The sequence below is a fragment of the Enhydra lutris genome, unplaced genomic scaffold (assembly GCF_002288905.1).
Source record: "Enhydra lutris kenyoni isolate GAN:26980312 unplaced genomic scaffold, ASM228890v2 scaffoldscaffold10, whole genome shotgun sequence".
NCBI classification, from domain to species: Eukaryota; Metazoa; Chordata; class Mammalia; order Carnivora; family Mustelidae; genus Enhydra; species Enhydra lutris.
In genome coordinates, this window is record NW_019154094.1 from 19846308 (window position 1) to 19860091 (window position 13784).

At 41.7% G+C, this 13784-nt stretch overlaps 1 protein-coding gene across 4 annotated transcripts in view; it reads right to left on the reverse strand.

The window, feature by feature from the left end:
• The window catches only part of LOC111144071 (calcium dependent secretion activator), a 469442-nt gene extending 465172 nt beyond the window's left edge, over positions 1-4270 (reverse strand). For 3 of the 4 annotated variants that reach the window (XM_022498166.1, XM_022498164.1, XM_022498165.1), the window contains exon 1: positions 3821-4270. In XM_022498166.1, coding sequence (XP_022353874.1) covers positions 3821-4270 — 450 coding nt within the window. The remainder of the gene's footprint in view (positions 1-3820) is intronic. The other variant, XM_022498167.1, reaches the window with a different exon arrangement.
• Positions 4271-13784: the final 9514 nt, after the last annotated feature.

Genomic DNA, 13784 nt, shown 5'->3' on the forward strand with positions numbered 1-13784 from the left:
CTCAGTAACATCTCTAAGTAGCTAGTTCACTTGAGGTAGCCACTCATCACCGTTACTACACAATTTAGAAACATATGGCACAGCTTTCCCATGCCAACTTCTAGGTATTCACTTCACCGTTATGACAAAAGAGGACAAATAAAATGCACAGAATAGTTTTTCAGATTGTCATTTAAGGACAGCTGAAACATACCCTGTGACAGTCAGAAGGCTAGACTTTTGTTTTGGTCATTAATTATCACTACTATCCAGATTCATTGTAGTAGGAGAAACGTAGACCTATAAATGATAAAATGTGTTTTCACATAGTCTGTTTAAAGTCCCTTCTTTTAGCTGGGGAGATTATTATAATGAGCCGGCACGCTTTTCCCCAGGAAAAATGAAATCAAAATAATTAACAAAATGATCCAGGAATGGTACCTTCTCCCTCTGCTCCTTTCCAATTGTTCTTCTTGGTTTAAATGCCTTTTCTTTTCTTTTCTTTCTTTCTTTTTTTAATCTTCAGCTCAAACTACACAGGAAGCCTGACAAGTCTGGTGTTCTGATTTACGAACTAATAGCCCATCTCTTCCCTTCATACTTTTTATGAGGTTAATACCTAAATGTCCATTTTGTCCATATTGATTATTTGATAGGTACCCAAAGGAGAAGAACAGATCTCTCTCAACTCAAATAGAAGAAATCCTGGATTTAAAAAAAAAAAAAAAAAAAAAAAAGTACATGTTATTAGGATGCTAGGACTCTCTTTTTTGCTCTAGAATATTTCTGTCCAGTGTTGCATATTAAAAGGACAGGATTTGAAATCAGAATAATCCATGCCTCAGTTTCCACTCATTCTCCTATATACATACTGCTTTAGACAAGTTATAAAACCTCTGAGTCTCTGTTTTCTCTTTTAAGAATGCAAATAGTAACTCCTACATTGTTAGAGTTAGGAGAGTTTAAAATAACAGAACAAAAAAAAACAAATGTAAGTAAAAACTAAGGAAATTTCAATAAACTACCTATTTTTGTTAAATACATATCAATATTGGTTCTTTAACTGTAGCAGATGTGTCATACTATTGTTAAGATATTAATGGGGGAAACTGGGGCTGGACTATATGGGAACTCTCTGTACTATTTTCTCAATTTGTCAGTAAATCTAAAAGTCCTCTAAAAAATAAAGACGGATTTGAAAAAATGACCTAAGTGGAGTGCCTTGGCACATGGTAGGTTCTTGAAAAATTGAAACCAGTGTTATGATATAGACTATTTGGTTTCGTAAAGTGTCTTATACTCTATACAATATGATCTTTTCTTCTCTGGCTCTGTTGGGTTATAACAGACATACAAGATTGTGTAATTTTAAGGGGAACAGTGTGATGATTTGACATCTCTTCCCCACTTCAACTTTTTCATAGGCAGTCTTCTTTGGCTCCCTCCACGTCACTCTATTCCCTCCTTCCACATCATTTTTCCTCTAGCTGTTTCTAATTCATCCATTTCTATTGTATTATAAATTCGTGTATAGTTTACAAGCAGTTTGTATTTCTCCAAGCCTAATTTTGCTTTATCAATTTTATTTGTTGGCCTTAAATTTTATCACAATGCTTATGCAAACATCTCTGTTAATTTCAATGACTACCCACTTAAAAAACACAAGTTCCAAGCTTTCTACTTGGGAGAAAATAGTAAGACACCCTCTTCCAGAAAGACACTAAAAAGTTAAAGATACAGAAATGGAAAAGCTTGTTTTCTTTTGTAATAAGGAGATAGATACTCAGCTTCTCAGTATAGCCAACAGCCTTGAGGCAGCTTTGCTGGATTATGCCTTTAGCACTAGTTTGCTGCAATAACTAAAAATAGTTTGACCAAATCCCAGTGTTATCAATTTGCCCTGTAGTCTTTGATGTTAAGGTCATATGTAAAAACAGAACCCACTTGCCCCTCAAAACCACAGATTTGAATTGATTCAGGTAAAACATGCAACCAGACCAGAAAAACTTAGCCTCGTGATGATCTTTTCAGGAGGATGAAGTTTCTGTTTTTAAAAGAAATGGGCCACTGTGAGAATGGATTTCTTCCCCCATTCTAGCGCTGAGTTTTAGCTTCTATTTAAAGGACAGAGCTCTAGAACCATTCGACAGATAAAGCAAAGTTTGTTTTTATATTTTCTCTTTAAATCACAACAGTTTTCATGGCCAAACATCTTTGGTTGGCGCTCTTATTAAGGGGATAGATTTTGAAGAGGACATTTCCCCTGCTATAAAGACACGATTAGCATAATAATTCCAAGCTGAAACTTGAAATGTCAGGCCCTGTACCTGAACCAGACACCCAACCTTAATAGAAAATCCAAAAAGTTTTATTGTTCTGTGGATACCTTTGTCTACTACCATCCACAATAGAGGCTGAAAAAGCAAGGGGCCACAGATGACAGGTAGAGCGTGAAGTGTTTAACCCACCTGCTATTCTCCAACCAGGAAATGAGTCGTATTTTTAATAAAACTGATAACCAAGCTTGTGACAGCTGAAATAAATCATCAGCGCTGGGTGGTGTGTGTACATATATAAGCAAAACAGAGAAATCTGTGCTAACTTAAGAGTGGATAAACACAGGAAACCCTCCCTCCCTAGGACAGCAACATGGAATTCAGACTTGAGTGACAGCAACTAAGAAATTCACACGTTAAGAAACCGTCCTTCTGGGGGCTTCACCGGCTCTTCTTTCAAAATGGAACTGACAAATTCACTTTAAAGATACAACGGAGCGCTGACTTTCTCCACTAACTCACTCCAACCAGGGACCTGACCTCTTCTCCTCTGGTCCCACCACTGCCCCTTATTCTCAGTAACCTTCCCCCTCCTTCCTCTGGCTGGAAAACAGCTTATAGAAATAGGCACTTTTTGCACATCAAAAGCAGTCCGGGGCCGCCTCAGCCTTGCCCCAGCCTCAGACACAAAAAGCTTTTGATGCTTGTAATTGCGAAGCTATTTGCAGCTGCACTTTATCAAGCCAGAAGCGGCTGGGCTTGGAGGGCCTCGGAGAGCCAGAAGGTGGCGGCGAAGTCACCTTGGGAAGAGGAGAAGAGGGTCAAAGGGAGGAAGGTGGAGGAGCTGACCCCGGTAGAAGGACCAGAGGGCGTGCCCCCGTTCTGGGCTCACTGAGGAAGGGGTAGGGGGATTGGAGGGAACTTCAGCCAGAGGGGGAAGTGATGCCCGAAGACCCTTAGACGACCCTAGTCGGGATCAGCTGACCCCGACGAGGGGAGGAGGATGCCCTTCGCAGTATGACTGGAAGCTTCGCGTCCCGGACTTGCTTTCTGCCGCCTGCCGCTGCGGCTCTCTGGGCTGGGCGAGCCAAGCGCTGCTCGGAGGCGCTCTTCTCCCTCTACACCGGTGCCCCCACCTGCCGGGTGCCCCCGCCCGCCGAGCGCACGCCCAGGAAGGCGGGCCCAGAGCTGAGCGCAGCCGCCCGCCGCTGGAGAGTGCCGGGAGCCGGGCAAAACGAGCAAGGCCTCTCTGGGCGCCGCGGGCTGCAAGTCACTCCCCGAGCCTCCTGGGCCATAGAGCGGCACCTGCCCGCCTAGCTCCCCAGCGCTCCCGGGTGGGGACACACGACGCTGAGGTTAGGCCCCTCGCCGATCCCCCGTAGCTCCAGGCGCGCTCGGAGCTGGGCCGGGCCCGGCCGCGAAGGGGGTGCCTGGCAGCCCCTTCCCCAGGGCGCGGTCTCCTCCTCCTGCTCCTCCTCGCCAGCTGCGCCGCCAGCTCCCATTGTTCGCCCCGCCCGCCTGGCGACATCCCGGCGCAGCTCCGGGGGCCTCCCCGGCGCACCTACCTTCTGCTGCCGGCGAGCCATGTCGGTGGGCTGCTTGGCGTTGAAGGGATAGGCGATGCAGCGCATCACGAACACATAGAGCTGCAGCCTCTTCTTCCTCTCCTCCTCCTCCTTCTGCAGCCGCTCCAACTCCTCCTTCTCCTTCTCGCTCACCACGGACGGGCTGGGGCTGGAGGGCCGGCCGCCACCCGCGCGGCTGCTGGGCTGCAGCCCCCCGGCCCCAACGCCGCTGCTCGCGCCGCTGCCCCCGCCGCCGCCGGCGCCCACCCCGGCTCCGGCGCCGGCACCGCCGCCACCCCCGAGCCCCGCGCCGCTAACGCCGCCAGAGCCCTCGCTGGTGCGGCTGGGAGACAGGCGCGCGCCGGACGCGGCCGAGCCGAGAACCTCCTTGCCGCTCTCCTCCTCCACGATCTCATCCGATTCCTCTTCGCTGGACGAAGGGTCCAGCATGGTGGCGCCTGGGAGGGGGGTGGTCCTTGGAGCCCTGGGCTAGGGGTGCAAAAGATGGGGGGGCGCTGGAGGCAGCTGGGGGTCGGCTCCCCGGGATGGGTGCTTCTCCCCAAATCAGGGAGCGGGTGCTGCTGCTCAGCCTCCGCCGCCGCGACTGCTTCCTCTGCCCGGAGATCCGGAGCTGGGCTCAGACCCAGGAGCGCGAGGGGAGGAGGGGAAAGGAGAGGTGCGTCCGTGGACCCGAGGTGGGCAAGGGACAGAATCAATTGCGAGCCCCGAGCTCGCAGCCGGATACCATCTGCAGCCGCTGAAGGAGGCGCCTCCAGAAAAGATGCCGAGTGTTGCAAGCTGTCGGCGCAGCCAAGAGCCTAAGAGGCATCTTGCCGATTGGGGAGGGAGCGGCGCTTACGTGTTTATTGGCTTAACTCTCCCGTGTCCGCTGCGTAAAGGGTGGCTGCAGAAGGCTGGAGCGGAGAGAGCGGGGAGCGGCTGCAAACTCTCAGATCTTCGGTACCGACCCTGACACTTTCCACACTCCTCACCCCCTCCCCTCTGTGGATAATTTCTTTCTTGATCCCCAGTTCTCATTGCCTCGACCTCTCTCACCCTCCCTCGGACAAAAAGTTCTTGGTGGGGAGGAAGAAATAGACAAACCAGTAATGACTTCTTGTTAGCGAAGAGTGGGCGGTCTGTTTGCAGACACTAAATCCAGAGGTCTGCCGGAGAGGAAGTCGGTGAGATCCCCTACGAGAAAGGAAGAGTTTATCTCCTTTCCCCAAGCTTCTTCACATCTGGGGCTTGTGGGCAGTGGGGCTTGGCAGCCTGTTTGTCCCACCTGTGTAAACTTTGATTCCAGCAATTCCCACTCATTAAAATAAAGGTGAATCAAATTTTGAATTGATTGGTGTATGGACCATGTAGCTCAACTATTTAAGTAGAAGCCCCGCCCTTCCCTACCCTGCAAAAGCTATGATGAATATTTTTCAATTCCAAGAACTGGGAACACTTTATGCTGAGGTAAGCATACCAGAGAAATAGAAGGGGTTTCTGGTTGGTCAGCCCTTTCTCTTTTCTGGCTGCTGGAGGATCTGGGTGGAGGACTGGGGACCCAGAGATCAGACAAAGACACCCCAAGAACTCAGCGGCATCAACATCCGATATGTTGACTCTGTCTTACTGTCTTCATCCCTGCTTCTCGGTTATCTATTAATTCAAAGGAGCAGATGGTGCCTTCCTTCCCCCAGCGCCTTTCAGTTAGGCCAATAAACCCGGCGGACAGGGGAGCTGGCCAGCGTGCTGAATCTAATCAGCGACCCGCAGATGGATTGAAAACAAACCAACACCCGCCACCCTTGGATCTTGGGCTTTCTAGAGACCTTTCTCCACCTCCGCCTACCCCCATCTCCTATATTTTTGCATTTTGTAATGTTCGAATTATTCCTAGATACTCGTGGGAGTTACTGTAAAAGTGTAGCGTGAATTTAAAGTTTACATCACATCTGTCTTTATGTATTTTCAAATTTACCATGAGTTTTACTGCAGGCTTTGATATTCAAGTGAAGATTTCTCACCGATTTGAGAACTAAAACGGAACTAAAAACAACAGTTAGCTTCACATTAACTCCCAACAATCCTGTTTGAGGTTTTGGATTAATAATACATGTATAGCTTATGTTTGATTTCAGCACCACACCCACCTCAAGGACATAACTACTGTGGCCATCACATATTCTGTACCAATTTAAAACAAATAATCCAGCAATGTGGAAATTATTACAGTTTTGCCATCCTCGCTTTTTAATTATTGTAAAGAACATCCTTATGTTCAAATCATGTGGTATTGGTTTCCCTGGAACAGAAAACATAATAGGCCAATCAATCGATAACCTTTATTCAGCACCTTTTTATGGAGTAACATAATTCTAGTTGCTTGGGGTAAATGGAATTTTTAAAAGACATTCTCTTAAAGAGCCTATAATCTCCTTTGGGAGATACAACATAAACATGTGAAAAAGATTGACAGCACTTATTTCAAGGCAACATATCAACAAATCCAAGTTAGTAAACTGCTAAAAGCTTGGGTGAATGAAACAACTGGGAATGGAATAGAATTCTATGTTCCTCAAGAGAGCTAAATTTTAAAGGAAGGAACCATATGAATGAATAGTGAAAAGAGAAGATATTAAAAGTGAAAATGTACTTGGCAAAGCCATAGTGATAACACAAGGGACCAGGGAAGATACAAAGTGTTATGGAGGTGGGGTATGGGTAGGTAAGGGGGAAGTGGGGAGAATAAAAGAAGCTAAAATAATAATGCATTTGGCTAAGTGGAAGGATCATGTTTAGGGCACAAAAATGAATTAAGTTACCTAGAATAGGGTGATTTGAGGAGGGAGTGATCTTGAAGGCCAAACAAAGGCCATGTACCAGTTAAATATTTCTTCTTTAAACAAGCTTAGGCATTTAAGTATTATCACATTATACACTGGGAGAAGAGTGACCATGAATTCTGTCTTCAGAACAATTTGGAGCTTATCAATTGCTATAAAAAAGTTTTGTTTACTGTTGTATTTTTACAAATTCCTTTGTCATTATGTGGGTTATTTATCCTAATTATATTCATTAAAAGAAAAACCCGTGTCTATGTTAATCATCTAAACCTATGATTTGGGGCGCCTGGGTGGCTCAGTGGGTTAAGCCTCTGCCTTCGGCTCAGGTCATGATCTTAGGGTCCTGGGATTGAGGCCCACATCGGGCTCTCTGCTCAGTGGGGATCCTGCTTTCTCCTCTCTTTCTCTATGCCTGCCTCTCTGCATACTTGTGATCTCTCTCTCTCTGTTTCAAATAAATAAAAATAAAATCTTTAAAAAAAATAAACCTATGATTTGGGTATCAAATGTAACATTGCTTAGCTAAATCTAAGAATCTTCTCAATTCCTGCCCCCCACCCATGTTTTCAGTGAGAGACTTGAACAGATTTTATGAGAAATACTTTTAAATTTTTTTTAATGGTGTGCATCCTTGTCTTTTAAAGGGTGCATCCTTTCAAAGATATATTTTATCTTAGCTAAAAGTTAATTCAAAGTCCTTGGGGGATATTATAGCTCTTTGCTACTGCTGAAGATAAGATATGCCAACCAGAACTCCTTAGACATTTAAACCAAGAGTCATGGCTTTCTAGATACAAATTTTAATGAACAAGAATGAAAATAACCCCAGAACACACCCAGAGGGTCTTAATATTTGTTTACCTTTTGTTAACACCCATGTTCTTATTTTTAAAAATATAATTCTACCACAGATTCTGATACAGACAAGTAGCTATATTCTCAACTATGTTATTTTTAGATGCTTTCATGTTTGCCCCTACCTCCAGTTCTGCTTTATAGGAAACTTGAATAACCTCAAGGTGATGGAACAAATTTTAGTCAGCCATCTGGAGACCATATCACAAAAGCAGAAGTTATAACACTGATCTTTTTTAAATCCTACCCACTAAAAGCAAAGTCTAGGGTAGATGGAAACAACTGAAACATTAACCCAGGGTTTTCTCATCTAGACCATTTTCCTCAGAAGTGTTTGCTGTGATCACGTAAAAGGCCACAAGTATAAGGAAATATCAGTCATTGGCAATTGATAGACACTTTGGTGAAAAACAATCACTTTTGTATGTCACTCATATAACAATCAAATAACACTGAGTTTAATGGCCATTTTCATGTTTTTGTTTTTTACTAAAGGATAGTTTGATCGAGTTTTTTTTTTTAAATCTCACAACAAATTCCATATTATCTAGATAAATCATCTCATAATCATCTTCAATCAATATTTCTTTTATTTTTAAAATTTTAGAAATAGCTCACAAGCACCAAAATGGAAAAATATGAACCTTATGGAATGCCTATATCAAGTTAAATGCTTGGGCTCTCAACATAGGCAGTTCTGCCTCTGCCACATAACAGCAGAGTTATTCTGAGAAAATTACCTAATGACCCAGACTCAGTTTCCTCATCTGTAAAATGAGGGACAATTGTACTCACTTCCTTTGGAATGACGGGAAAATTAAATTAGATTTTTAATTAAAAATATTTTACAACAAATTAAAAATTTTACAACAAATTAAAAATATAATTACCATATGGTCCAGTAATTCCACTACTGAGTATTTTACCCAAAGAATATGAAAACATTAATTTGAAAAGATATATGCACCCCTATGTTCACTGCAGTGTTATTTATAATAGCCACATTATGGAAGCAGCTCCAGTTCCATCAATAGATGAATGGACAGAGCGCCTGGGTGGCTCATTGGGTTAAGCCTCTGCCTCTGGCTCAGGGTCTTGGGATCAAGCCCTGCATGGGCTCTCTGCTCAGCAGGGAGCCTGCTTCCCCCTCCAGCTCTGTCTGCCTCTCTGCCTACTTAAAAAAAAAGTACATATATACACAATGGAATATTATTTAACATAAGAAAGAATGTGATCTTGTCATTTGCAATGACATGGACGGAACCAAAAAATATAATCCTAAGTAAAATAAGTCAGTCAGAGAAAGACAAATACTATTTCATTTTACTCATATGTGGAATTTGAGAAATAAAGAAAGAAAGGAAGGAAGGAAGGAAGAAAGAGACAAACCAAAAAACTAAACAAAACAAAAACAAAAACAAAAAAACCCAGACTCTTAACTAAAGAGAACAAACTGATGGTTACCCGAAGGGAGGCCAGTGGGGAGATGGATGAAACAGGTGATGGGGATGAAGAGTACACTTACCATTTATTATATTATTTATATATATATATATATATATATATATAAAATTTATATTGTTATATTATAAATATATATTATTTATATTATATATATTATTATTTATATTATTATAAATAATATATAGAATTGTTAAATCACCTAAAACTAATACACAGTGTATGTTAACTATATTGGAGTTAAATTTTTTTAAGTATTTTTCAATAGATTTTAGGCTTAAACTTTTTATTTCAATTGGTAGGAGGACTTTTAACAAATGAGATGAGCAGAACTTGGGCACAAATAATCAAAATGAAAAACAACATTAAAGACACCAAGGAATCCAGGAATAGATCCTTACATAATAGAATATTTGCCTATTTATTTCATTGATCCCTGCCTTGTTTTGGATAGTATTTTCAGGGACTTAGAAAATAGTTTATTTTCTTTGAGAAAACTACTCTTCATCATTGCTCTTTATCATATGATAATTCTTACTAAAGTGAAATGAAGTAGGTTAGGATGGGATTAAAGTGCAATCATAAAACAAAAAATAATAAAATCAAGCCACACAAAAACATCTTCTTTCACTCCAGGCAATAAAACATGTTTTAGAATAATAAATAATACTACTTACAGGAACTGATTTTGGAAAACCACCTTATTAGTTAAGATAAAGAAGAAAAACGCAACAACATATTTTATAATAAATATTTGACTTGAATTCTGAAAACGAACTATTCACAAGGGTAATCACGTTTCTTACATATACAGTTTCTTTTAATAGAAGTGGGAGCTGGATGTGGTATAGATTGAAATGCAGTTTATGCTGGTGTTTACATGGACTAAGTGGAGAACTGAACCTTTTGCATTCACATGGACATGGCAACATGCCAGCAAATAAAAGAGAGAAAAAGGATCCATATATCTTTTGCTATGTAAGATATTAGGTAGATAATTTGCCCGATATGTCAAATTCTCCAATTTAGAAAATGGTAAGTGTTGGTACCATTATGTCTTCACCTTCTCAAAAAGATTTTTCTGGGTTAATTATCTGGGTTATATTTAATTGTTTTCACAAACTACACTGGCTTTAGACTGCAAAGTTTTCTGAGGACTGTAAGTAGGAATGACTGAAATCAGGGTGTTTTTATATTAACAAGTTTGTTTTCAGTCTTAAATAATTGAAAATAGCACGGTTCTTCAATTTTGGCTACTTTAAAACACACGAGTCTTTGGATACCTTATCTTTTGGAGGAGAAAAGTTAAGTAGGAAAAAGAGGTTAGGAGAGTTTTGATTAATGAAGGGAAAGTAAGTAAAAATGTAAGCATAGGTCCTGATCAGGGAAGTCCTGATACTACCACCTAGGTCAGGGTTCTATATGGATAAACATATTGGGAGGAATGCTCTAAATTAGATCTAGTTATCTATGTGCCAAACCAAACTAGAAAAGTACATACATTAAGGCCTAGGCTTTGCTCATGAAAGTGTCCTTCTTTTTCCCCTTCTTCTTAGGCTGACACTCTCTGCTTCCTTAGTGGGGTCCACTATTCCAGCCCATTGTCTGTAAGAGCACCCCTGTCATCAATAGGGACATTCTGCCTGGTGTGTTTCCAAAAGAATATTTAGGGAGATGTTGACATTCTGTTATTTTTCACCGACAAGTTTACCTAATGGTTTACCATGAGGAGCAATGAACTCTTATAAGAACCTGAGGATCCTTTGCGACAGGATTTGGTATATTCCCACCACGTACTTATGAGTGTACAATCCTTTTTTTTTTTTTTTTTTCATGGTCCTTCATCCTGTATGGCTCTTGGGAGAGAAATGCAAATAACAAATATAGATGAACATCCCAATGTCACTGTGGTGATTCCTGGGCCAGGGCTTAATACTGCCCCCTGCACAGAACTCTGAACTCTGATAATGCTCAAGTGAAACATAGATTTTAGGCTTTGTATCTAAGCAGAATCATCACCCTCATAATCCGGAATCCGGAATCAAAAAAACATATTTTGATGTTTTATCACTTTCTGGCAAGTTTCAAGATACAGGAAGCTGAAATTACAACTGGTACCATTCGGCATGCCTGAAAACAAGAGGTAGTCATGCCCCAAGATTGCTGGCCTTGAAACCACTCACCCCAGTCACATGGAAAAAGAAAATAGAAGAGATATACATGGGTGTTGAAACTCTTCAATGCACAGTAACCTGCCCACTCGTAAACATGCCTTCACTGGCATATATCATCTAATAAATCTGATTAATATGCTCTCTTCTTGAAGAGGAGATAGAAGTAGGAAAACACGCTTTTCTCCCTACAAGATCATAACCCAAGCTATCACCTTTCACCAAGTAGCTCAGGCTCTCAGCTCCCAGATTATCCTGCAACCAAGAATCTAGATGAACTGCTGTACTTGTTTTGTTTTTTAAGATTTTATTTATTTATTTGACAGACAGAGACCACAAGTAGGCAGAGAAGCAGGCAGAGAGAGGGGGAAGCAGGCTCCCAGCTGAGCAGAGAGCCTGATGTGATGTGGGGCTTGATCCCAGGACCCTGAGATCATGACCTGAGCCAAAGGCAGAGGCTTATTAACCCACTGAGCCACCCAGGAGCCCCTCTGTGCTTGTTTTTTAAGAGTAAGTCTCTACCAGGAATATTTATTTGGAATTCTGGCACTCTTCTTGGCAATGTATTTGAAGGAGAAAATGAGCTAAGAACAATGTGTGTGCTTAGAACAAAGTCTAGCCCACAGTAAGCTTCTGATAAATGCCAGCGGAGATGGGTGATGCTATTACAAAGTTTTATTGCAAATAAAAAAGCTAAGCCCCGTTTTTTGTTGTTGTTTTGTTTTGCTTTGCTTGGAAGGAGGGCGGGGGGACATGGTTTACTAAAGCTCGTGAAAAACCTCTTGCCCCTCAAGAGAAAGACAACTTGGCACTGGGCAGCTGTGGTAGGCTATGAGGGTCAACACCAGAGGGACAACACAGTTCTTGGAAGGACTGGGTGTTGTGTTCTTCCAGTGTAGACTTAATACCCCATCCCCACCCCTGTTCTACCCATTCTGATATTTTGGTCTACTTTTACATTTTTAGAAGTTATACCAGCATAAGAAGGAGAGTTAAGTGAAAGACGAGGCAAAGCACAAAGCTTGAAGAATTGGCTAGGACTTTAGAGAGAGCCCTTGGGGTGTATTTGAACAGGCATATCAACTGCCATAGAGATATTCTCCTTCATTTCCTTGCAGGGCATTATTATTTCATGCCATAAAATGACCATGTACAGACGTCCCCCAAATTAGTGAAAATCAATATGCATTTCAATCAAATCATCATAAGAAATGCAATAAATATTTAAAGACTCTTCTGCACTCAAAGTCAACGTGCAGTGGAGAAACTGCAAAACGTTAGACCTAAATCATAAAGTCTTATCTTTCTTTGCATTATTATTTATACTGCACAACAAAATGGGACTCCTGTGAGTCATCAGCACTTTTTTGTACTGTCAGCCATTAAAACATTAAAACAGCACATTTACCCTGCAGTGGCCATAACCCGTTTGATTACTTCAGAAAATGCATGGGAAAGGAAAACGACACATGTGTGATGATGCCTTCAGGCAAAAGGTTGAGTAATCACATAAAACTGAGTAATCATTTGTTTTCCCACCCATACATGTGCATAACCTTCAGTGACTTGACAGCCAGTGGGAATGACGTCATGGAGTAACTTCGTCATGGGCTCAATCATGTATTCAGGGCTACTGAGGACAACTGAGTCTTCAGTTCCTTGCTGACATCTTACTAGTTGGGTGATGAAAACTAATGAATGTTCAAATTATGCCCATATTCATGATATAAAATATATGACTTTAAAATTAATCTCTCAAAGGACAAGCTAGTTTTGGGGCGCCTGGGTGGCTCAGTGGGTTCAGCCTCTGCCTTCGGCTCAGGTCATGATCTCAGGGTCCTGGGATCGAGCCCCGCATTGGGCTCTCTGCTCAGCGGGGAGCCTGCTTCCCCCTCTCTCTCTCTGCCTGCCTCTCGGCCTACTGGTGATCTCTCTCTCTGTGTCAAATAAATAAAATCTTTTAAAAAAAAGAGAGAGAGAGAAACTAGTTTAAAAAAAATGGGGAAAACCATAGACTCATAAGGGTTTTGTTTTGTTTTTTAACCTAAGTTTGCCCAGGTTAACTGGCATCTGGGGGATAAAGGCAAACTTCTAATATTTCCATATCAAATTTATATTCCATAGTTACTGATACAGTCCCAGGGTCAAATATTTGGGGGTTTTGTTTTGTTTTTTGTTTTGCCTCATAATTACCTTTGTTATTGCCATTGTTTGTTTATTGTTATTGGGTTTTGGTTTTTTTTTTAGCTGTTATAGACAAGATTCACTGGGTAAAACATGTCTAGGTGCCTCCTATTTTATTAACTGAGTTGTTTCTAGAAAGAAAGAAGATACTCAAACCAAGAATCTAAAGCACCAAATTTTGCATTTAAACTTAGATTCAAATTCTGGTTACACCAGCTATGTGCCCAGGGAAAAAAAGAGAGTGACTTCTTTGATCTTCAGTTCTCCCACCTTTAAACTGGCAATAAAAGTACTAATAAGGCAGAGGATTTTTATGAAGGTGAACCAAGTTCGTGCATCTAAAATGCTTACTACAATATCTAGCACATATCATAAAATGAAAACAATGATCAACATTATACATGAATTTGTGCCCCACTGACTGGGCAGATCAAAAGATGAGATATGTCTAGC